This window comes from Ovis aries, chromosome 3 (assembly GCF_016772045.2).
Source record: "Ovis aries strain OAR_USU_Benz2616 breed Rambouillet chromosome 3, ARS-UI_Ramb_v3.0, whole genome shotgun sequence".
In the NCBI taxonomy this organism is placed as follows: Eukaryota; Metazoa; Chordata; class Mammalia; order Artiodactyla; family Bovidae; genus Ovis; species Ovis aries.
The window spans coordinates 150152030-150177611 of record NC_056056.1 but is presented as its reverse complement, the minus strand read 5'-3'; the positions used below and the strand labels follow the sequence as shown (position 1 = coordinate 150177611).

Genomic DNA, 25582 nt, shown 5'->3' with positions numbered 1-25582 from the left:
TGAGGGCGGTGCCGGGACGTGAAGCGCGCCTGTGGAGGCTCCGCCCCTTGCGGCAGAACGTGTGGCGTCACTTCCGGCCTCTCTTCCCTCCGGTCACGGGCGCGAGCTGTGAGGGGATAGCGTGTGTGCGAACTCCTCGGAACCATGGTGAGTCTCGCCCCATAGGCCCTGCCCGAGACCCCCTGACCCCCGCCGCCCTCTGCTGTCCTCCGCCGTCCGCTGCCCCATCTGTATCCCAGCGTGGCTGTGCCTGTACCCCGAGTCCGCCGCACATGGCGCAGGCCGCGGCGTGTGGTCTGCCCCGGGCCAGCGAGTGAGGCCCTCCCTGTGAGCCAGGAGGAAGGGTGGGCCTGAAGGCTGGCATTTGTTCTGACTCGGTCTCTGGATAGGCCCAGAACCTCGAAACCTAGGACTAACCCTAAGCTGAGAAATTTCTAGTGCACCGGGCGGGTCGGCGAGCCGGGCCCCTCCCTCCCTCTCAGGGCGGAGCCTGGAGCGGCTGAGGGCGGTGATGGAAGCGAGGCTGCCGCGTTCTCTCCACCTCCTGGCGGCAGCCTTATTTTTAGTTTAAAATCATTTTTGCGGTCTCTGGTCCTCCCATGCTTAGAATCCATATCTTCGGTGTGGAATTTTTTTCGCTGAGCGCTTAAGATATCCAAAACAGGAATGTCCCCTAAGTCGCTCCTTTCACTTTAAATAAATGAATGCCTAATCATGGAATGCTTCATTTGTTTAAAAAGGAACATTCTTCTTTAAATTCATGTTCTCTTAGGTATCTACTTATAAGTCTAGTGAAACTTATCTACGTATGTATGTTAAAGAATACTGGTATTCAGACTGGTTCTTGGTTTTCAATTTTAGGCGTCCCTTTCCCTTGCACCTGTTAATATCTTCAAGGCTGGAGCTGATGAAGAGAGAGCAGAGACAGCTCGCCTGGTAAGCCTTTTCCTCGTTCTCACAAAGATAGAAGAGTGGTTTTTTGTTTGTTTTACGATTTTAAGACTGAAGTTTATGTTGGTCATCTCTGATTTTTATTCCAGTCTTCTTTTATTGGTGCCATTGCTATTGGAGACTTGGTAAAGAGCACGTTGGGACCCAAGGGCATGGTAAGAAAAACAGGGAATTTTAGTATTTTACTGTCGTTTTAGAGCCCTTGGGAATACAAAAACTTGTGGGTGCTTTTCATATTTAAAACTTAACTGTTAATTATAAAAATTTAGACATAGGTACATTCTCCTTACTGAAAATCAAGACCGTATCCCTAGGACTAAGGTCTCTTTCTGATCACTATCCCTAATGCCACTCCCTTCCCCAGTGATAACCTTTGGATATAAATCTAACGGCTGTCTTTATTTTTATGTGGATGTACAGGTATCATGAATTATAAGATACTAGTTTGTATATTCTCATGTTTTGTCTCATCAAAGATAGGATTGGTGTGTACTTCTGTAGCTTCCGCTTTTTTAGTTTTTTTTCCAGTATAACTAGATACACTCCCTCTGCTCTGTCAAATACTCTTCTGCATCTTGCTTATTTTATCATTTGTATTTATTATTGTATTGTGAGGTACACTTAGTTTTTCTCCTACAGTATTCAAACAGCCTTGTTAATGTCTATCTCTTCTAGTGACTCTAGGACTAGAGAAGGGTAGGACATCAAGGTTTGGTTCCGGAGTGGATATATACAGTGAAACAATTTGGAGTCTGCCATATAACCCTTCAGAGTATTTGCACAGTAGCAATCTGAGATTACTGATTAATCCATGCATCATTCCAGATGTACTTCCGTCTTAACCTGAAGCAAATATGTTCCTTTTAGGACAAAATTCTGTTAAGCAGTGGACGAGATGCATCTCTTATGGTAACCAATGATGGTGCAACTATTTTAAAAAACATTGGTGTGGACAACCCAGCTGCTAAAGTTTTAGTTGGTGAGTCTTAGGATGACATTTGTTAACATTTGGAAACTTTTTAAACTGTGTTGACTGTCTGTCCTTTTGATTAATTGATGTCTACTTTTTTATTGATATTATTAAAATACAAACTCCTAGATGTGGTACATACACATGATGGAATACTACTAAACCATAAAAAGAATGAAATAATGCCTTTTGCAGCAACATGGATGAACCTTGAGCTTATCAAACTAAGTGAAGTAGGTTAGAGAAGGACAAATACCATATGATATCATTTATTTGTGGAATATGACAGAAATGAACATATCTAAGAAATAAGAACAGACTCAGATACACAGACAAACTTGTGGTTGCCAGGAGGGAAGGGAGAGGTGAGAGAAGGAAGGATTGGGAGTTTGGGATTAGCAGATGCAAATTATATTGTATATAGAATGGATAAACAACAAGGCCCTAATATTTGGCCCAGGGAACTATATTCAGTATCCTGTGATAAGCTGTAACTGAAAATAATATGAAAAAGAATATATGTACAACTGAATCACTTTGTTGTATAATAAAAACATTTTAAGTTAACTACAGTAAAATTTTTTAAATAGAATCTTGGAATGTGATGTACTTATTGATGGTGAAACTACTGTATTTCAGACTGAAGAGTTCCAAAGAATTTGTTAGGTGAGGACACCTAGATAAGTAAGATTTAGACTGGTAGTGAGTATGTTTGGAGAATTAGATAAGGTACCAAGAAGTATTAATAATTTAAAAAGCAGAATCACATATAAGTGAGTTATTAACTAGCTTTTTCCCGCTAGATATGTCAAGGGTTCAAGATGATGAAGTTGGTGATGGCACTACGTCTGTTACTGTTCTCGCAGCAGAATTGCTAAGGGTAAGAATATCTGAGTAACTTCAACTTCATCTCACTGGATATTTTTTCCTACTCTGGTGTTGAGTGTCATAAGTAATCAGATTCATTCTTCTTACAAATTTGCTATTGATGCGTGTTTCCTCTATTTATTAATAGGAAGCAGAATCCTTAATTGCAAAAAAGATACATCCACAGACCATTATTGCGGGTTGGAGAGAAGCCACAAAGGCAGCGAGACAGGCTCTATTGAATTCTGCAGTGGACCATGGGTTGGTATACCACGTATTAAACACTTAAGATTTCTTTTCAAAATATACTTAGTTCAGGAAGTCTAGGGAGCAGTGGAAAGCACACATGGACGTGGTTCTGTTACCTCATCCTGCTTCAACAGCAACCAGAAAAGCCCCCCATTACCCACCAGCGGTAGTCACTAAAGTTAAAACTTGGGGTTCTGGCTTGTTGCATATATAATCACAATAAAGTATCATTATATAGAAGATTTTTTAGCCTCTTTAACCTAATTGAATAGCAAGCACAATTTTTAGGTGTTGGTGTACTTTATTAATTTTAGTAAAGGTGTATGCATTTGATTATGTGACTACTGTAATTTACTTATCTGTAATTGGAGATTTTGAGTTTTGACAATTTTTTATTTTATAATCTTGTGACAAAGTCGTTACTTAAAAATGTAGTATAATTTTTGGGTCCTTTGTTTACCTTACAAGGAGTTCTCTAGAAAAAAATCATTAATTTACAGATCCACTGGCTGTATAACTAACTGTCTCTTTCCCCATGCTCTTGAAATTTTTGTTTGCTTGTGTCTCTGCTTTGGTAGTTTGCCAGCTTGGTGGGGAAAATAGTATGTTTGTATTTCTTGATTACTGATAAGGTTTAATTTTTTTCTGTGACTAAAGAACCCTGACTGGAAAAAAAAAAAAAAAAGAACCCTGATGGTTGAGGTAACAGTATCTATTGGCAAACACTATTTGGATAAATTTTGGAAAAATAAAACGAGGTTGATAACTCTGGAGGAGCATTTTAAGACCTGACATGAGTTTTCTTGCTTGGTTTTTTTGTTTGTATTTTAGTTCCGATGAAGTTAAGTTCCGTCAAGATTTAATGAACATTGCAGGAACAACACTATCGTCAAAACTGCTTACTCATCATAAAGACCACTTTACTAAGTTAGCTGTGGAAGCCGTTCTCAGACTAAAAGGCTCTGGTAACCTGGAGGCAATTCATGTCATCAAAAAGCTAGGAGGAAGTCTGGCAGATTCCTATTTAGATGAAGGTATATATATATTCTATATGGGAAAAGACGTGTTGAAAGCTAAATACTGAGTGAATCCTCATTTATTTAGTCAGGACTAGTGGTACTTTACAAAGTGAGAAAACTTGACTTTAAGGGAACAAATCATGTTGCAGTGACTTTGGTCATCTTAATCCACTTGCTATATTGACAGTGTACTTGACCTACTCATACTATCCCAGCATTTCTTTGATAACCTCTAGGTTTTAGTTTATACTATAAAGTAAGTTACAGTTTCTAATAAAGAGACTTAGTTTTCTTCTACTTAAAGTCAGCTGTTGTCAAATGGTGTGTTTCTTAGGATTGCAAGTGTTCTTTAGGAAGGGTCTAGGTAGGTCATGTTAATTGGTTGACAGATGTTGAGGATATAGTTTCTGGTGTTCTTGAGGAGTGATAAATGTCTTAGTATTTTTATGCTGTGTCCTTAATAATAAATAGTATGTTTTGTTCTTATAGTATGTTCCCAGTGCATTTACTTCACAAAGGGACCTGGAGAAAGTGTAGGCATTCTATAGAGAAGGGGGAAGAAAGGAATAAATTATGCTTTATAGTTTCTGCTTTACTAGTCAGTAATTTGGAGTCTGGGTTTTGTTGCAAAAATTCATGTTGTCTCACAGGTGTAACAATTCTGAAAATACTCTAGGTTGAATTTATAGGCAAGGGCTGTATAGCATTTCTAATAGAATTTGGTGGTAGAGAAAGAATTAAGGCAAGAATAGTGACCATTGAATGTCTGCTCTGTGCCAGACATTCTAATAGGAATTGTACTCAAAATTTCATTTCTTTATCATGATGTTGATCCATTGAGTGAGAATTAAGTTCAGCTGAATAGAGCAGAAAACCCAAGGTGTGATAAATGAATTAAAAGATAAAAGATGTATCTAGAGGAAGCCTGGAGAGATACACAGTACTCAATTTGTATGATCGTTTCAGGCCCCTTGGCTAGTAATGACATCTCTGCTACTGTTGATATTCCTGTTTATAGATGAGTAGTTAGGGTTGGGAGTTTGGTCCACGCTTATATACATAGCCCATAAGCAGCATGAGCACGAAGGGGACAGGTTTGTCTGACTGCTCTCCATGGTGTTTCATGTTATCACAGCCTCAGTTTTTTAAAAAGTTCAGTAGTCTCTATCTGAATCTTAAGAACTTGTTTTGTTTTAGTTTTAAGCTAATGAAAGTGGATTGATAACGTTGCATTGCAGCTCACACACCTGCAAATGTAGTATGTATCTGAGATAAAAGATCCAAAAATAACATTTTTTTATTTAGCTCATTTTTATTGAAGTATATAAGTTGTCTTACCAAAAAAATGGTCTGTTTAGTTTTCATATTTCTACTGTGCCTCATGTTTTCTTTTTTTGCATGTTATTTTTTAAATGATCTGCTAAATTAATTTTTATGGTCACTGATGTGGAATGCAATTTAGGTTCTAGGAGCTTGATGAATTGGGCTAGAAGTGCATTCTTTGAAAGAGTAATTTGATAAAGCATATTACTTTAAAAGATTCATTAATACAGCCTTGAAGTATTTAATAAAATTCTGTTTTAACAGGCTTTCTGTTGGATAAAAAAATTGGTGTAAATCAACCAAAACGAATTGAAAATGCTAAAATCCTTATTGCAAATACTGGTATGGATACAGACAAAATTAAGGTACATTAATTACATTTCCTGGATTTCTGATTGTTAGCTGCTGTAAACTTGGGTTGGGAATCAGTTGCACTTGATATATATATATATGTGCATGTATGAGTATGTATTTATATTGTATGTGTGTGTTCACAGTGCACACGGTGTTGTGTTTACATTAAAAAGTTTTAAGTATGCTATGAAACTTAAGGAAAGTGATGCTATTTTTTATGCTTTCCTTTGTTTTAGATATTTGGTTCCCGAGTGAGAGTTGATTCTACAGCAAAGGTTGCTGAAATAGAACACGCAGAAAAGGAAAAAATGAAGGAGAAAGTTGAACGTATTCTTAAGCATGGGATAAATTGCTTTATTAACAGGTCTGTTTGTATTTATGCTAACAATATAATGATCCAAGAAAGGGCTTTATTTTTCTGGAACGATTTAGGACAATTCTTATAGAATTTAGTTGTCTGTTATTTAGAAAGTGGTTTTTTTCCCCAAAATATAAATTAGATTATACAGCAAGGCAGTTGCTTTGCTAAATCATTTAATATACTTTATGAAACCTTTTCTCTATCAATGATAGCAGTTTTCTGATTTGCATTTCTTTGCTTGCTGGCGAGGTAAAAATGTTTTCATGTTTTTCTTAGTCTAATGTATTTTATCCTGTGAAGTAACAATTTTGAACAATGTTTTTTCATATTTTTATTTACAGGCAACTAATTTATAATTACCCTGAACAACTCTTTGGTGCTGCTGGTGTTATGGCTATTGAGCATGCAGATTTTGCAGGCGTGGAACGCCTCGCTCTTGTTACAGGTATGAAAAAAAAGACATTAACTTCTAACAAATAATCACTCTTGGATTTATTGAGAATTAGTGTATTTAACTCATTTCTAAAAGTACAAAGAAAGTACTTTGTACCTGAAAAAGGTACCTTAAAGTGCCCTTAAGGTGCCTAGAATCTAAACAGCTATTCGGAATCTTTGATATCTTTAGTTACATTAATTTTAAACATATCAAATGCCAGCTTCACTGTAGGTTTAGATTTATTTTTGCTGTGTTGTTTTAAAGGTACTATATCTTTTTCTCACAAACGCACAGGACCACTGTTCTAAACATAGTCTAAATAAACTGAAGCTTAAAAAAAGGAGTCTTAAGTTTTACTTAGTTTATTCATTTAATTCTAGTGCTAAGTGAGTAGTATTCACTTTGTGCCTAGTGTGGTACTCTCTGTTCACTCTGTGTGCCTGGTGAATAGTACTCTATTGAACATTTAACTATATGTCAGACAGTGGGTCAAATACTTAAACATTTTCGTTAATTTTTTAAAATTTATGTTGAGTAAGTGTGAAACAGTCCAGGAGTGTATGATGAAAAGTTAGTTTACTCCAGTATCGTTCAATACAGGTATGGGTTTTACAGTCACAGTGTAGACTAAAAAGTGCATTTACAGATATGTCTACATCAAAATGACATACAGTGTAGGTATTGACTTTTTTAGTAGTGGTAACTGCTAAGTAGCCCTTGAAAACTAAGTATAACAACATTTATCCTGTTTCAAAAGCTTGACAATGAATAGGTTGGAAAGTTCGTTTGTGATCTGGCAGTGAGAATTCCAAGAATGGGGTTTAGATGTAAAGCCACTAGGAACACCACATTCAGTTTGGAACTGCTATTTGTATTAGACGAAATTATACTAAGTACGTGGTAGGATTGGACTTACTTCAAAATAACATCTTAAGCCATTTTCAGTAATTTGAGAAGCATAGTCTTCTGACCTAAAAAGAGACGTTTTACTTGGAGGTAGGTTTACCTGCTTTAGAAGTTATTGCATATTTGATACTTAAGGTGATAAATCTTAATGATGCTCATATCAATTACTTAATGCAACAAAATTAAAGATATAAGAAATATGAATGATAGCACATTCATGGTATAAGTTGTTATCACAAGGACTTGATAAATGTGAAATTGCCACATACAGTCAGAAGATTTACTGCTTCAACACCAGCTGTATGGCTGTGAGGTAGACTCCATGGTGGCTTCCATCCTTAGTAAACTCATTTGTTGTCAAGATGTGTGAAATTGGGTCTTGCAAATGGTCTTTAAATATTTTGTAAGCAGGTGTACATGAGTGAGTGAGTGTAGGATCAGTGACAATTCTCATAAGCCAAATTGGTCTCATTTGGGGCATATGATATCCCAAACATCTATTGTGTCTCACGTCTAGAACCTAGAGCTGTCTCTGGAATTTGCCAACCAAAAATAAGAGCGTCAGCTATACAAGTGAGTATAAATTAGAGTTGGGAAGACCAGAGTCCTTTTTATAAAGTTAATTGTACAATAGAAATAAAGCATGGATTATTTAGCCAGTTTATCAGTAAGGTGTAGGAAAAGGGGTTGGGTTGATGATTGGGGGTATCTGTTAAGAGAAAGAGTAAAGAGCTAGAAAAAAGGGTTCTGTTTGATTTATTTATTTTATTGGCTGCCTCACCAGCAAGTGAAATCTTAGTTTCCAGACCATGAATCGAACCCGTGCCCCCTTAAGTGGAAGTGCAGAGTCTTCATCACTGCATCACCAGGAAAGTCTGAGAAAAGGATTTTAAAATGGAAACCTAACTTTAGCTTAATTAAGAACCAGGAGAGGAAATGTTTATAGCATGGAAGGTGGAGGGAAGATAGGAATAAAAGGAAGAACTAAGGAAGAAAATGAATTTGCTCTTTTGCCTTCTCATTAAGTTTGCTCTGGAAATCTTCAGTATACATTTCCCCCTTCTCTAGGCCTTACTTTACAGGAGTTTTCTGACACCTCAGTTACTGTAATAATTTGCAGATATCAAGTGCTCACTATTTGAAGCAGCTCTTAATGTCAGTGACCTGTTGATATAATATTAGCCAAATATTTTCATGTTTGGTGATACTAGATCATAGAATACTAGTCTTCTAGACTGAATTCAGAAGAAAGTCTGAATTTGTTGATAAATTCAGCCTTAAAGATAAATGTCAAAATCTCAGTTAAGGTGGAATTATATAACGTGCATAGAGGCCTGAAGCCTGTATTGTTTGTATTTGAATTTCAGTTTCATATTTGTTTGAACTATGTAACCATAGATGAAAATGAAACATTTCCTTGCCTCAGTCTTACCATTTCTAAATGGAGTGATAAATGAAGCCTGTCTTCTTAGGGTTTTTGTGAAGATTAAATAATTTAGTTTGTATAAAGTGCTTCAGAGTGCTTGGCATATAATAAGCAGTCAACTTAATATGTTTTCTGTTCATTTTTGCTTATAAGAAAGTGGAAATTTCAAACCTATTGTGCATTTAATTAATATTTTTGTTCATAGGTGGTGAAATTGCCTCTACCTTTGACCATCCAGAACTAGTGAAGCTTGGAAGTTGCAAACTTATTGAGGAAGTCATGATTGGAGAAGACAAACTCATTCACTTTTCCGGGGTAGCCCTTGGTGGGTGCTTATGTAGATTCTGGTTTGGTTCTTAAACCTTTTGTAGGCTCTGTTGAAGTAAAAGAAACAGTTACTATAGTAATTAGAGTATATGTCTTAATTCTTAAAAAAACATGTGTATGCTAATTTCAGTCTCTTGAGGGCAGCCCGTTAACCTTGTCTTTGTGAGCAATGCATATTCAATATAATTGTTTTAGATAATTTAGAACTGCTAGGAATGTGGATTGTTAGCAAAGAGAAGGTGCCGCAATAAAAGACATATCAGCTTTCAAAACCAGATAATATAATCTAAATAATAGAAGGCAGATTTTTATGTTTTACAACTTGAGTTCATTGTGACATGGAAACATTTTCTTTTTAATTTTAGGTGAGGCTTGCACCATTGTTCTGCGTGGTGCCACTCAGCAAATTTTAGATGAAGCAGAAAGATCTTTGCATGATGCTCTTTGTGTTCTTGCCCAAACTGTGAAAGATTCTAGAACAGTTTATGGAGGAGGTAAGCATTTGAAAAATATTGAACATATTTTATTTATTGAAGTGTAGTAGTGGCTTTTGACTTTTAATGCTTCTTACTTCGTATTGCCAGTGCACTTTATTTTTAATAGATCTTAAAGGAAGTCTTATTTAGTGTCTTGGAGGCAGCTGAGTGTAATGATTTCTGTTCTTGGAATTGTAATCTGTAGGCTGTTCTGAGATGCTGATGGCTCATGCCGTGACACAGCTTGCCAGTAGAACACCAGGCAAAGAAGCTGTTGCAATGGAGTCTTACGCTAAAGCACTGAGAATGGTAAGTTAATGAAAAAGGGAGCCCTGAATTTAAATTTTGTAGGTATTGATGGTTTTTAAGTGAATACATTCTTTTATCTTGGACAGAAAATGTTTCCTTTCTTGGCTTTAAGAAAAGAATGGTTCACACTGCTTAAGTTTGATTTTGGAGTTAATAAACCTCTTTATGAGCAGTACTTAAGAGGAAACAGATTTTGCATTATTTCTAAATGTACAGTTTCAGAAAATTTTTCTTCTAGTTGGTAAATGAACTTTCTGTTGGTAGAGTAGATAGTTACCATGTCCTCTTCACTTTGTAGTTGCCAACTATCATAGCTGACAATGCGGGCTATGACAGTGCAGACCTGGTGGCACAGCTCCGAGCCGCCCATAGTGAAGGCAAAACAACTGCTGGACTGGGTAAGAAGTTAATTAGAATCTTGTGGGAGTTCTTAAGAGTAGCTCTTTACCAAGTTCTTTTTTTAATGTGAATTTTCATAACAACCATGTAAAAGATTCCTGTGACCCTTGCCTTCATAACCATTATGTTGTTTAGTTGCTATGTTGTGTCTGACTCTTTTTGACCCTATGGACTGCAACTCATCAGGCTCCTCTGTCCATGGGATTTCCTAGGCAAGAAGACTGGAGTGGGTTGCCATTCTCTTCTCCGAGGATCTTCCAGCCCAGGGATCAAACCCATGTCTCCTGCATTGGCAGGCAGATTCTTTACTATTGAGCCACAAGGGGGAAAAGTGGCCTAAAAAAGACTTCAGATTGAAAATTTTCCCAATAAAATGTTCTAGGACATAAAAGGAATATTTTTAAGGGTGGATAATCTTGTCACTTGACAAAAGAGAGTTAAAGAATAATGATCTTACAGAAGATAAAGGGGGAGTCTAAGAAGTAGGTGACTTAAATTCTCCTTCAGTTCTTTAGACTCCATGGTGTAGTCAGTGATGAACAAATTTTCTTCAGTTTTATAGGTAAAGATAGGTGATGTGTTGCATATAAATTTTCTATTATTTGACATAGTTACCCTTCATTAATACAGATGATCAGTAGTTGATCTTTTAATTTTCTAAAAGGTTTTCCTTGAGTGATAGTCTGATGAGAATACTCTAATTAAATTGAATAGTTGGCTTTGTAATTTCATTTTATTTTTTTACAAGTCAGGTTTAATTTTGTTAATGTGTTCTGTTATTAGATATGTTTTGATACTTTAGTTAAGACTAGTTATTTATCTAGTGAATGTTTCTCAGATATGAAGGAAGGTACCATTGGAGATATGTCAATACTGGGTATAACAGAAAGTTTCCAAGTGAAGCGACAAGTTCTTTTAAGTGCAGCTGAAGCAGCAGAGGTGATTCTGCGTGTGGACAACATCATCAAGGCAGCACCAAGGTATTGGAACACTTTAGAAAACATTTCTTAGGAAAAATTAACATGGAAACAACAGCTATATTTTTGTTAATTGTAGTTGATGGGAAGTGGAGCCATTTTGTCTAGATAGCAGTATTTTGCAAGTTACTTAAAATATGTGGTCACAACTCTTAGATTTAAGCCAGAAAAGCTTAATGGGGAGAAGGGTATGGGTAACACAGGGTAGCCCTCAAGATTGAAAGGGCACAAGAGCACGCTTGGGAAAGTCTAAAACCAGAGAGCTTATGGGTAGGGAGGTAGTAGTAAGAAATGATGTCTGTTTAACCAGGATGAGTTGGTTCCAGTCATTTTATGTCTAGGTACACTTTTCTATATATATATATTCTTCAGCACATAATGTGCAGAGTTCCTTACATGTTCCTATTCCAGTTCAGTCACTCAGTTGTGTCTGACTCTTTGCAACCCCATGGACTGCAGCATGCCAGGCTTCCCTGTCCATCACCAACTCCCAGAGCTTGCTCAAACTCATGTCCGTCGAGTTGGTAATGCCGTCCAACCATGTTTTCCTCTGTCGTCCCCTTCTCCTGGCTTCAGTCTTTCCCAGCATCAGGGTCTTTTTCAGTGAGTCAGTTCTTCATGTCAGGTGGCCAAAGTATTGGAGTTTTCAGCTTCAGCATCAGTCCTTCCAATGAATATTCAGGATTGATTTCCTTTAGGATTGACTGGTTTAATCTTGCAGTACAAAGGACTCTCAAAAGTCTTCTCCAATACCACAGTTCAGAAGCATCAATTCTTCTGCACTCAGGTTTCTTTAAAGTCCAACTCTCACATACATACATGACCATTGAAAAAACCATAGCTTTGACTAGACGGACCTTTGTCAGGCAAGTAATGTCTCTTTTTTTTAAGATGCTGTCTAGGTTGGTCGTAGCTTTTTTCCCAAGGAACAAGTGTCTTTTAATTTCATGGCTGCAGTCACCATCTGCAGTGATTTTGGAACCCAAGAAAATAAGTCTGTCACTGTTTCCATTGTTTGCCCATCCTATTCCAGTACCATTTTTTTGGCCATTACTTGTGAGATTGTAGTTCCTTAGTCAGGGATTGAACCCAAGCTTCCAGCAGTGGAAATGCAGAGTCTTAACTACTGGACTGCCAGGGAAATCCCTCCAGCAGCTTTTCTCAGATGAAACTCATTCACACAAAAATGATCTAGGTGGCCAGAAAAATCTTAGCATTTGAAGATTCAGTTAAAAATTTTAATTAATTAAACTAACTGCTTGTAGCTAATTAGTTAACAAAACCATTCCTTTTTCTTATTAGTGGGAAGTTCAGGGAGATGGGAGGGGATGGTGGCTTGGACCGGCAGATGGAGGTGAAAGTGGTAAGGAGGGATTGATAATAAATCTATTTTAGGTGGTAGAGTCAGCAGGATTTGATGATAGGTTGGATATAAGGTCTGTGAGAAAAGGGAATTGATAATTCAAGGGTAGGCTTTTGAGGGGACAGTCTTAAGGATTTTTATTCAAAGCTCCTTAATAATTGCCACATTTCTCCAATACATTAAGCATATTTCCACTTCATGGTGAGTGGGGGGAAATTCTAAATTTTGTCAGAAATATCTCAATTGTGTTTTAACATGACAATATTAAACATTTTTAGTTCAGAAATAAAACATGGAAATGCCCAGCAACTAAAATAACAGTAACAAAACAATACTGGGCCACGTCATTCAAGGTTTTTTGTTGTGGAAAATAGAAGTTTCTCTTAACTGAGGTGGAGGAAGGCTTTGGGAGGAAAGATGGGGGTTGTCAGCTTTGGACATTTGGGATAATAACCTTTGAGAAAGCAATTAGTTGGATCACTGAGCTTGTAATTAGGGAAGAAATTCAACTATCGTTAAAGTTTTAGGAGTTGTTAGCCTGTACGTGGTAGTATAGAAGGTCACACTAATTGAGTTCCCAAAAGAGTGAATGTAGCTAGAGAAGGGAAAGGTTTTTTTTTTTTTTTTTAAAGGACTGAGTGCTTGAAATTCCAGTAATAAGTTTGAATTAGAACAGCCATCAAGGGTCAGTAAGAAGGATTTTATTAAACTGGATAATGGATACATGAGGATTCATTGTACAGTCTCTACTTTTATATATTTTTAAAGTTTCCCATAATTCAAAAGTCTAAGGTTGGGTTGGGGGAGTGCCCCTGAGGTAGGAGGAATGTGTGTAGCAGCCAAGTAATGTATTTGGGGAGGAGGAGCAATCAGCTCCCAAGATGATGCAAACAGGTCAAGTAAGGACTGAAAATTGATCTTAAAAATTGGATTTAGCAACAGAGGTTGTTGGTGTTCTTAATGGCCAGTTTTGGTGGAATAGAGAGGGCAAAAGCTTGAAGTAAATTTGAGAGTCTGGGGAAAGAGGAATTGGAGGAATTGTATGTAGTCTGCTTTTTCAGGGAATGTTACTGTGAATGAGAACAGAGAAGTGGGATAGTAGCTAGAGGAGGTGTGGTCATTTCTGTGAAAATTGAGTGTGTTCATTTGGGAGCAGTTTCATGGGAGAGGAAGTGATGGGTGCAGAAGAGGGGCGCAGTCCGCCGGCAGCTGCTGTTGGACCTAGGGAGCAAGAGGACAGGAAGGAAGTAGGAATGTTACTAGGAAATTATGTCCCAAGTGGACGAAGTTCTTTGTGCCCCTGCAGTATTCCTTTCATTGGATTTCTCCTATGAATGGCAGCTGTTCTCTTACTGTTAGAGGAAGGAAAGAGTAGAAAATAGTGATTTGGATGTGGACAGAAAAGTTAAAATGGTACTCACATCTCCCACTGTGGTGAGTGGAAAGGACTGGGCTACGAAATCTAGATTCTCTGTACTTCTAGTATTGGGAGAATAGGGTAATGAGGAGCACTCGTATTTTGAAACGGAAAGTTAACGAGGGAAGGAAAAATTGACAAAATTTTCTTGAAAGCAGTGCCAACAAAGATGGGTAAATACTGCTACATTTTTTGTCTTCAGGTGGAATGATAGCAAAGGGAAACAGTTCTATAGGTAAAATTTTCTCATTTGGGGGCAAGGTCACATAGCTGCCTCAGAAGTTTTTGTAATAACTTGGCTCCCTCAACCACATTTGAAATACAAACCATAGTACCTTGTTTGAGCTGGTTTCACTGTTTTTGAAGTTTAAGTGTCTTAAAAATATTAGTCTGAGTAATTTGCAGTAAAGAAATATGAATTTTTTTTAAACTCAGTTGTGCTTCCCAAACATACTGGACTGTGGACTTCTCTTCATACTCATCGTTAATCTCCAGGGAATGAATTTTTCTAGTCAGTGTTTTGTGACAGATGCTTGACAACTTTTTCTTTATTGACATCCTTTGGTCATACTCCCATAAGCTGCTGAGGTTGGAAGGTTTATATGATCCTAATATGGTTTAGTCTGGATCTGTTTTTACGCTTTTTCTGCTTCTCTTAACTGTTGTGCTTGCCTCATGAAGCAGTGTTTCCACAGTCATGAAGTAAAAAAATTTCACTAGTATGCCTACCATGCCCCTTCCAGATTCACTGTATAGTTACCAGAGAATAAAAATTTAACATTTAAGATGTGAGAGGTACTGTTGACATACTTGAGTGAATTACCCAACTCCATCACCAACTTTTTGTTTTCATTCATTTGGAATAGTGACCCGGAAGTTTTAATTTAGAAACCCCAAAGACTTGTCATTTTACAGCTTCTGACTGAGAGAACCATCTTTGACTCATTTTGTAAAATTAAATAGCATAAGCTAAAAACATGAACTATTTTCTGGAGGGCGTATTTTTGGTAAGTAGGTTGTTTGGAAGAGAAGCTGAGAACTGCTGAGTACCTACCTGCAACCCGCACACCGCAGATTTTTCGTGTTCTCTTAACAATACAGTAGTTAAGGGTTGTTAGTTGTGAGATAGAAACATCCTTTTTACACATTTTAAATTGGTTTTAATAAAAGTAGTACTCTAGCTGCGTTTGTATTTAATATAGGCCTTCAGTTACAGTCATGCTTTTCATTTTCACTATTGCCCTATTTTAATTCTTACAGGAAGCGTGTCCCTGATCACCACCCCTGTTAAGCATTCCCGTATGCTGTTGAGCTCTGGACCAGTTCATAGTAAAGTTGTGTTTGAAAGACTTTGACTTCCTGAAAGAAGAATATAGAATTGAAGTTTATCTGTGGCTGTTATGTCCTTAGATTTGGACATTTAACTGACCTTCTATTTTAACATGGGTCTAATTTATTTGCTGTTTCATTTTCTATAAAATTCAGTTGATTTAAGAGTTCATTCCTCATACTGTGCATCAAAATAAAAATTTGAACAATTACTTAGTTCTTAACTGACTTAGTGATTTGTACCTGGTTTACTCTTAATGGGAGTGAATGATTATACTTGGAGTATAGAGGTGTTCTAGTTTAACTAATGATTGATATTACATATTTATGAAAAAATTATCTTGATTAATGTAAGGCCAAGTGAGATGTTACAAACTTTATCATTTGATTCTTTTTTTTTTTTATCATTTGATTCTTAATCATACATGACATTTGTTTACCATTTTGTTTTGTGAAAGAAACATAGTACTCTTAGTTTTGTGTAGTCTACAGACTCAAACACAGGAAAAAATTTATGGTGGTTTCTGTTACTTCAAGTGTGAAAGAGTTACATTTTAAATGTTGGCTGCTGCCAGCTTCTTCACATTACATCTGGTAATTTTGTAGGGTGTGGATATGGTTAGCATATACATATGTCAGCATTATTGATTATTCTGCTAGGGTTTCTTGGGTTTTTTTTTTTTTTTTTTTTTTTTTTGGTAAATGCATTCTAGATAGACTGTGTAAGTATGTGCTGAATTTGATGGTTTAAAGGTGAATTTAGATTTGGAGGTTAATTCAGCAAAGTGCAAGAAATGAAACAAGAGCCCAGTAGCCCAGTAGTATTCTTAGATTGGGCACCTCTGCTAGAATTCTGGAGAGAGATTTTACTCACATAGAGGATCAAAAGGGTTTTCAGAGAAATACTGATAAACCAGCCTGTTTTGTTCTTGTCCAAAAATTTGTCTCAGCATTTTAACACTACTTTGTAGAAGCTATTAAAACTGGATAATTTTGGGTTTTGTTGTGATCCTAGCTTATATCCTTCAAAATTCACATAAAGGAGACCCTTCTGAGATCATCAAAGAGACTTATACAGGTTTTTACTTTTTTCACTTTAAGAAACAATAGTACATTTTCTGTGTCATTTTAAAAATATTTGTCACACATCATAACACCGTTTTTCACCCCACAACTCAGATAGGTGGAGCAAGTTGAGCATATCATAGCCTAGAAAACGTGCAGAGGTTTCCATGGGAGAGGTAAGTGGATAAACGTTTATCCTGAGGGACCAGGTAGCTTGGAGTAGGATTTTAATCTACACTGTATTGGGGCTCATTTTTTCCAGAGGTTCTAAAAATGCAGTTAAAAGTGTTAAGAGGTAGAAATCTAAGAGCTTAATTGTATATTCAAGAATACACCCATGTTTCTTCCCTCTTTGATTCATATCCTTTGAAGACCTTAAGATTTTTTCATCATTGGCTTAAGAATATCCCAAGTTCACGAATTACGAAGTTTTTAAGTTTCAGAGGTAAAGTACCAACCTAGGCCCCTCTAATTCCTGTAAGAGTTTAGGATAGAGTTTCTTTTAACTCAGAAATAGTTATGGAAACAGTTTTTTAGTTTCCACAAGACTTTTGTGACATGGAGATTTTTGGAATGTATGTTAATACTAACTGCATAGAAATTAAGTGCTTAAGATTTTAAAGTCCATTTTAGTAGCCCTCTTTTTCTTTGAAGAAGAATATATGTGCTGGGTATTTTACTCTTCTCAAGTCAGAATCCATTCTTTGTCTGCTTGGAGGCCATGGGGCTTATTACCCTTGCTGACTGCTTACAACTCCCTGTAGTCTGGTTTTATATGGCCTAATTCAGGAGGCACTGGTGGGGAATGGGAGTTGGTATTTTCTTCCTGTTTTTGCTCTTTTTCTCTGGAATTTGTTGCAACCCTGGAGACCTGCCACTGTAGCTTACTGGGCAGCTCCTCTTTTCGTGGCTCTCAGCTCTTCCTGCATTTTGGTAACGTGTTCCCTGTTCATTGGGCCATATGGGTGGGGACAGCTGCTGCTGTTCAGTCGCTCAGTAGTGTCCGACTATTTGCGACCCCATGAATTGCAGCACGCCAGGCCTCCCTGTCCATCACCAACTCCCAGAGTTCACTCAGACTCAAGTCCATCGAGTGGGTGATGCCATCCAGCCATCTCATCCTCTGTCGTCCCCTTCTGCCCCCAATTCCTCCCAGCATCAGTCTTTCCCAACGCATGAGGTGGCCAAAGTACTGGAGTTTCAGCTTTAGCATCATTCCTTCCAAAGAAAAGAAATCCCAGGGCTGATCTTCAGAATGGACTGGTTGGATCTCCTTGCAGTCCAAGGGACTCTCAAGTCTTCTCCAACACCACAGTTCAAAAGCATCAATTCTTCGGTGCTCAGCTTTCTTCACAGTCCAACTCGCACATCCATACATGACCACTGGAAAAACCATAGCCTTGACTAGACGGACCTTTGTTGGCAAAGTAATGTCTCTGCTTTTGAATATGCTATCTAGGTTGGTCATAACTTTCCAAGGTGTAACCGTCTTAATTTCATGGCTGCAATCACCATCTGCAGTGATTTTGGAGCCCCCCAAAATAAAGTCTGACACACTTTCCACTGTTTCCCCATCTATTTCCCATGAAGTGATGGGACCAGATGCCATGATCTTCATTTTCTGAATGTTGAGCTTTAAGCTGCTGCTGTTAACTTAATGCTAAATACAATTACCTGTTTTACCCTAACATATGCATTTTCTTGTCAGGACTCTGAGGCGGTAGAATACTTTGTATAAAATCCTTTACTGAAGTCTGCCTTGTTTTGTGCCTACTCTAGTGTTTTAGAACATCATTAAAACAGAAATGTAAAGAGCACTTTTAATCATAGTATTATTATTAGAACATTTAAAAAAAAACTTTGATTCTCAATATGAATAAAGATTTTGCATTTTAAAATTTTGAGCAGTATGTAACACCTTTCAAAGAGGTATTGACAGAACTATATGAATTAACTTACACAGGACCCTGAGGATAGTGCTTTGTAAGTGTCAGTGTGTTTCCCTGTCCTGTGGCCTAGGTGCATTTTAAAATCTCCAAAATTCAGTGATAGAACTACCAAGCACTGGGGGTTCAAAGGTAAGTATCACCTGCTTCGTGTTCTCAGAAGTGGACAGACCAGAAGGGAGGAGGGGAAAGCACCCTTTAAAATAGCATTAATATTCTTTCTAAGGTAGTGAGATTACAAGGGGAGTGTGTGTGTGTGTATTTTTAATAGTGACAAAAGACAGTAAATTGTATAGCAGACACATACCCATGTCTTCAGTCTCATATCTTTTGCTCTAGTGATAGGAATGGGATTAGTGCCAAGGGAAAGTCTCACATTTTCATGTATCTTAATGATTTTGCAAATTCTAGAATAACGGCAGAGTATATTCATTTAGAATCTTAAAAAATGAATCCTTAGTAATTATACCTGTGTTTTCCTATGTAGGTAAGGCAGAAGTGTTTGATCACATTGCATTAGTATTTCTTATATTCATGACCAGAGATACTATTCATTGAAAATTTACTGAGAAAGATTTTTTTTGTTGTTCTTTTGCTATTTATGGTTTATTCCTTTAAACACGGAGTTACACTGGTTGTAGGGTAAGAGTGTCATGTGGCCATGGTATGACAGTAAAACAGCATATTAAGTAAACATTAGCCGTAACCTGCCACACACTGTTCAATGTACTTCATACACAGTAATTTGTTTAAACTTGACAGTGCCCCCAAGAGGCAGAAACTTACCATTTTACTGACTAGAAAACAGGCCCACAGAGAAGTAAGTGACCAGTAAATGACCAAAGTCATTTGATCTCAGGTAGTTTGAAGGGACATGCTTTTAACCATATTACAACCTGTGGCTTCCTTGGAAAAAGTGGGCCCCTTACTCTTAGGAGGGGGAGTGAGTGAGTGAGTGAAAGTCGCTCAGTCATGTCTGTCTCTGCGACCCTATGGGCTTTACAGTCCATGGAATTCTCCAGGACAGAATACTGGAGTGGGTAGCCTTTCCCTTCTCCATGGGATCTTCCAACCCAGGAATTGAATCCAGGTCTTGGATTGCAGGCAGATTCTTGACGTCTGAGCCACCAGGGAAGCCCTTAAAAGCGGGTAGAGAATGTCAAAAGAAAGTCACAGCCATTATTAAGGGTGAGCTGTGATGCCGCTCAGAAGGCAGTCCTCCTTGCAGAACGTTTCTAGTATCAGCTGAGTATAGTTCAATTGCAGTCATAGGAACAAGTAAATAATAAATAGACTAAATTCTAGCTTTCTAGTAGAAATTTGGACTCATTGTTAAAGGGGTTAAGTATTTGACAATTTAGTGATTAAAAGGACGCTTTGGCCATCTAATCAATGGGTTGCAGATACTCTACAGACTGGAAGGTGGTGATAGGAAGAGATTATGTGAAACCATGAAACGTCCTCAGATTTAGCAAGAAATATTTGTGGAAGGAAAACAGGAAAATAGTCTTCTGTCTAATGTTTTAGAACTCAACTTTCCTGGGTTAGGGTGCTTTTATGGAGAGCGTACTTTCTAAAAGCTAACGTTTTCAATGTTTTAGTTAAGGTGACACTTGCCTGAAAAGAGTTCAAGGACACAAAGGATTGTGTTATTAAACTACCCATTGACAGCAGTTTCTATAAAGTTGACATATTCATGGGGAGAAGAAAAGGTCATAATTAACATTAATACTTCAAAGACATAGCAGCTTGAATACCTAGGTTTATACATGGACCACCAAAAGATTCTATACAAAAATAAATCAGGGAAGGCAGAGATGCTGGGGCTGAAGAGGCAGACATTTCCTATATGTACACTACAACCTGCAATTTTTTCAAGCGAACAGATTTTGCACAACTTTTTACCTAATATGATTCTGGAAATGTGGTCCCTGCATGCAAAGGGATTTAATTCAACCCTGGTTCATTACTGTTAAGTAAACAGTAGGATTCTGTTCCACTGAGGCAACTAATTACACCTTGGCTTGATTTTAATGAGACCACCCTGCCAAAGAGGTTCTATTTTCTAGATGACTTTCAGCATTGCCAGTGACAGTAAACAGATGGGAGTGGACCTTTGGTCAAATCTTTACAAGGAAAATGAGTGAAATCAGCATGAACCACAGTCAAGTTCAAAGTGGCAGCTGGACTCCAGCAGGGGTGTCAGCAGCCACTGAATTGCAGGGGAAAAGCTTCATCTCCAGCCTTTGCAACAGTAAAGAGTTTCTGTGAATCTAACTGACTAGGTAGGCATGTCATTTTTAAGTAACATGAATATTTTCATGCCATTTATGGTCATTCATAGTAGGTCATTCATGAAAATACACCTGGCAGAGGACTGGAGACAGGCCACCTGAATTGTTAGATGAGTTCTGTAACTTACACCTGATTTGAGAAGCGCGTGAGCCTCACGACCAGCCAGTTCTAGAGACGGGGAGGCCAGAGTATCCAGCCTTTCTTTCCGGTGTTTCAAAATACCTGTTTGGAGAGGCTGATTTTCTTGCAAAGAAGTTGTCATGCTACCTGTAGCACACAGTTCCCTTTGGGAGAGATGTTCTTGGCCAAGAGTATTTTCTTTTTGTGGGTTAGGCATTCCATCTGATGCTGTTCCATTTGCTGCTGGCAGAGATGCCCCACATGGCCCAGAGCAATCCTTTGCACTCTAATGGAGCGATCTCCAGAAGATGCTGGAGTTGTCCTTGGCTTTGACCTGCAACTGAAGCTTCTCAGGAGTTGGTAGGAAGAAGTGGAGGAGGCAAGGCAGGTAGCTGCGCCTCCTGGCTTTCCTCCCTGGCCAACGCGTAGCGTCTGGCTTTTCTAGGGTCAGGCTCTGGGGTCTCTTCTGCCCATCTTCCCACTCGACGCACCCCTTTGGCCACCTTGGGTGCATTCCTGCAAGGATTGTGGTCATAGATGACCAGCTTCAGGCTCGACAGGTGGGCCAGGCTGGGGAAATAGCGGATGCTGTTCCGGTCCACATCGATTACCTCCAGGAAAGGCATGTGAAGCAGCACAGGGGGGAAGTCTGTCAGCAGGTTACCCGAGAGCCAGATGGTCCTCAGCTCTCGGAGGCGCTGGAGCTGGCCTGGCAGCAGACGCAGGGCGTTGGAGCCAGCGTGCAGCGTCTTAAGGAGACTCAGCTCACAGACCACCTCCGGCAACTTGGTGAGATAATTGGCCTCGACCCACAGGGTCCGGAGATTCTGGAGCAGGCTCAGCTCCCTGGGGAGATCACAGAGTTTGTTGTTGCCCAGGTAGAGGATACAGAGCTGTTTCAAGGTACACACCACCTGTGGCAGAGCCTTGAAGTTGTTGAAATCCAGGGCCAGAATCTGCAGGTTCTGCAGCTGCCCCAGCTCTGGAGGCAGGCTGTTGAGGCGGTTGTCGCTCAGGTAGAGCTTGACCAGCTCCTGGAAGGAGCATACATGCACAGGGAAGCGGCATAGCCGGTTCCCACTCAGATCCACCATCCTGTCCAGCGGCATCTCCCGGAGGTCTCTGGCCACGTAGTTCTGGCAGCGGTCAGCAGGGATGAAGGCCACGAAGGCCCTGATGGTGTTCCCCATGGCAAGCTGCAGCCCACCAACCACAGGGCTGCTGCTTCTGCCCTGAGGCGTGTCTTCCCCTCTCATTATAACCTGGGGATTGCGTGACAAAAGCCAGTCACTTCAACAGAGAAAAGTGCTCCTGATAGCAACTTGAGTGTCCGGTGACAGCCAGGGTCCTGGAGGCGGGGTCTCACACACTTGCTTTCCGTTCTCTAAACCCCAATCCTCTTTACATTTGTTGTTTGTTTCAAACTGAAAATAGCTTCACTGTTTTTTCTAATGATAAAACATTGGGACATTACATAAAGGTGTAAAAGCAGAAAGTAAAAAACTCCCAGTCACACCCATCAGAGATGAATACTGTAAACATTTTAGCAGATGTCCTCCAGCCTTCTTGCTACAAGTAATCAATTTGTTTTAAAAAATTTCATATACTATTTATGAGTCATTTTTTATCATAAAATATGAACATATTTTTATGTTTACAGGTATCCATGTAATTATTTTAAACACATGTAAATCATTCCATTATATGGATGCACTGTTATTTAAACAGGTTTCTTGGGCATCTTGGTTGCTTACAATGTGTCACTATTATATATATATCCTTGTACATACAGTGTGAGCAGTTATCCACTAATTTCTTTAGGAAATGTCCTTAGAAGTGTCACTGGGTCAAAGATAGGTATTCTTTAAAGGCTCTTCATTGGTGTATCTGGACTAGTGTATACACTCCACATGTGTCCATTTCCTTATTTCTTTTTTCTTTGTTGTTGTCCAGTTGCTATGTTGTGTCTGACTCTTGTGTTACTTTATGGTCTACAGCACGTCAGGCTCCTCTGTCCATGGGATTTCCCAGGTAAGAATACTGGAGTGGGTTGCTATAGTTTTCCACACTTAGACAATTTATCTTTGACAAAAGACAAGTAGAAAAGCAGCAGAAAGAAGAACCAGCCTTCTAAAGCTTAAGTAAACGAGGATGTATTCCAGCAGTGCACCTGTATCGGAGTGGCTCATCAAAGGTTTGTGCTTCCTTCCGCAGAATGAAGCTGTGGGAAATAGCTGTCCATCTGGGACATTTCCTAGCACTAGTCTAGGGCAGTTAGGCTAATTTTGGCCAATGGAATGACCAGAAGTGATACAAAATATTTCTAGGCCTGGTTTATTTAAAACGAACCTCAACTTTCTCCGTACTCCTTCTGCATCGAACACCCAGGGTGACCCTAGAAGCCACGAGTATGTGGGATTCACACGGTAAAGTTCTGGGTGTCCTGGATCTCTGCCTCCCACATACACTTCCACCAGTGGGTTTAGGTAAATGAGAAACTTTCAATTATGTTAGGGCATCAAGAGCTAGGGGCTTATCTCTTACATTATCCCAAAGAATAGAGCAATCTATAAATCTATATATACTGATGTGCAAAGATATTTATGATAAATAAAGGCAAAAAAAACCTTCAGAAGTTTTTTAACCATCCCATCTGCAAAAAAATATGCATATATTCTTGCTTATGCACAAAGTATCTGTAAGACATAACAGTGATTACCTCTAGGGAAGGGAATCTCAAGGTTTGGGGTGATAGGAATGCTGACTCTTCCATTTACACCTCTTGTACTGTTTGATTTTTTAAAAACTACATACATCTACTACTTCCAAAAACTATTCCAAAAGAAATGGATTGCTTCCATTTCCAAAAGAAAGGAGTTGTTTCCATTTATAACAGCCTGCTTGCTCTCTATAGAGTGTTAGGGTTTGCGGGAAGAGCTGACACACCATTTAACTTCCTGCATGGGCTTCCCGGCTGGCTCAGTGGTAAAGAATCCACCTGCCAACTCAGGAGACGTGGGTTCAATTCCTAGGTTGGGAAGATCTGCTGGAGAAGGAAATGGCTACCCACTCCAATATACTTGTCTGGGGAATCCCGTAGACAGAGGAGCTTGATGGGCTACAGTCCATGGGGTTGCAAAAGAGTCGAACATGACTTTGTGACTAAACAGCAACAACAAATGCCTTTCCTGCTAAATCGCTTATAACAGATTAACTGAGCAGTAGAGGCGCATCCCATGGGAATGGCTGTTGTACAGAGCTATTTGGTGACGTAGCATCGCTACTCGCTGTCTTTCTTCTCAGTCGAGACTAAAGCCGGTGTCCTTCGACTCTACACATTGAATGTCAAGAGCTCTTATCTTAAGCCCTCTCCTTGCTTTGATGACTTGTCCTGTAATAACTAGCCTCTCAACAGGTACTGTGCTTTGGCTCTATATTTAGCATGGTCAGTGGTGACCACAAATGGTCATAAAGCTGCTGCCCTTATATGACAGGGATAATAATGACTGCTGCCCACTATTAGTTACAACTAAATGCTAAGCACCATGCTGGTGCTTACATATATTGTCTCTTCTCACAACCTCTGCCGGGTAAAGACTTTTTACCTCAATTTTCAGATGAGAAAACTCAGGTTTAAGATGAGTCTCAGGTTTAAGAATAACAGTGAATAGTTATTGAGCACCTATTGTGTTTAGATGCAGGGAATCTAGTAGCTAATAGATAAGACCCTGATCTCACAGAGTGTACAGTTCTGTCAGAGTGGAGTTAAGTCACACCAGCTGACAAAGTGCCCTTATGCACACTTCCACTCAGCACTTCAGTGCCAGCCCCTAGATATGAGCAGGTAGCTAAGGATAACCACACACGAGGCAAGCCTTCTACACGAAAGATGGAGACTGAAATAAACAGATAAAAGAAACCAAGAAACAAAAACAATGGCGAGAGCAGAAGAAAATCTTAACTAATTTTCTGCTGTGTTTTCAGAGAGTTAGCTCTAACACTTGTGTGCTGGTTACAGCATTACTCGCTCATTTAATTCTTACAGCAACCCTAAAATGTAGGCAGTTGTAAGAGAACAGAACATACATATGTATTGGTTTCTACCCCTGCTTTCTGGTACAGAGCTGCTAAAGCCCTTATAAATTCCCTTCCTGTGTGATAAGACCGCAAGGAGCATCTTTTGTTTGTTTATTTTCGGCCGTTTCTGCTCAGGCTTTTCTCCGGTTGTGGAAGGGGGCAGTACTCTCTAGCTGCACACTGCAAGCTGCTCACGGCGGTGGTTTCTCCTGTTGTGGAGCACGGGCTCTAGCACATGCGGGCTTCAGGAGCAGCAGTATGAGGAATCAGTAGCTGCAGCTCCCGGGCTCTAGAGCACAGACTCAATAGTTGTGGCACACGGGCTTAGTTGCTCTGAGGCACATGAGATCTTCCCGGATCAAGGATTGATCCTACATTGGCAGGGGATTCGTTACACTGATCCACCAGGGAAGCCCATGAGGAGCACCTCTTGTTCTAATATTTGGTCTTTGAACCCATCCAGACACAGGGTTCCTAAAACTTTTGTGAATTCCTAAGTGATAAGAACACTGGGAACATAGTCGTTCTAACGAGGAACTCTGGGTGGGATCCTGGGTGGCTGCTGGATAGGGGCTGATCACTGGAAAAACCCAGTCAAGATTGGAAGCTTGGAATGTTCA

The 25582-nt window shown here is 39.0% G+C and overlaps 2 protein-coding genes across 3 annotated transcripts; one reads left to right on the top strand and one right to left on the bottom strand.

Moving 5' to 3' along the window:
• Positions 1 to 69: 69 nt before the first annotated feature.
• CCT2 (chaperonin containing TCP1 subunit 2) lies at positions 70 to 15671 on the top strand. 2 transcript variants are annotated; one of them, XM_004006469.5, is made up of 16 exons: positions 70 to 147; positions 862 to 936; positions 1041 to 1106; positions 1819 to 1930; positions 2725 to 2801; positions 2937 to 3049; positions 3869 to 4071; positions 5644 to 5744; positions 5970 to 6097; positions 6436 to 6539; positions 9068 to 9187; positions 9555 to 9683; positions 9871 to 9974; positions 10273 to 10372; positions 11212 to 11353; positions 15391 to 15671. In XM_004006469.5, the coding sequence occupies exons 1-16, from the start codon at positions 145 to 147 to the stop codon at positions 15419 to 15421; spliced, it is 1608 nt and encodes a 535-aa protein (XP_004006518.2). In that variant the 5' UTR covers positions 70 to 144; the 3' UTR covers positions 15422 to 15671. The 2 variants fall into 2 exon arrangements, with proteins under 2 accessions (XP_004006518.2, XP_060268781.1); XM_060412798.1 differs by lacking the exon at positions 11212 to 11353.
• An 853-nt stretch (positions 15672 to 16524) lies between these two features.
• On the bottom strand, positions 16525 to 22114 carry LRRC10 (leucine rich repeat containing 10). The gene has a single exon (XM_042246928.2). It carries the CDS (start codon positions 22073 to 22075, stop codon positions 21236 to 21238), a length of 840 nt encoding a protein of 279 aa, XP_042102862.1. The 5' UTR covers positions 22076 to 22114; the 3' UTR covers positions 16525 to 21235.
• Positions 22115 to 25582: the final 3468 nt, after the last annotated feature.

What these genes read in the sequence shown, in the direction of transcription:
- CCT2 (XM_004006469.5), top strand. An exon ending in GAGCAGAGACAGCTCGCCTG is followed by an intron (nt 937 to 1,040) that starts GTAAGCCTTTTC and finishes TTTTTATTCCAG; the next exon opens with TCTTCTTTTATTGGTGCCAT. An exon ending in AGATTCCTATTTAGATGAAG is followed by an intron (nt 4,072 to 5,643) that starts GTATATATATAT and finishes CTGTTTTAACAG; the next exon opens with GCTTTCTGTTGGATAAAAAA.
- LRRC10 (XM_042246928.2), bottom strand. Translation starts at nt 22,075, where the DNA reads ATGGGGAACACCATCAGGGCCTTCGTGGCCTTCATCCCTGCTGACCGC.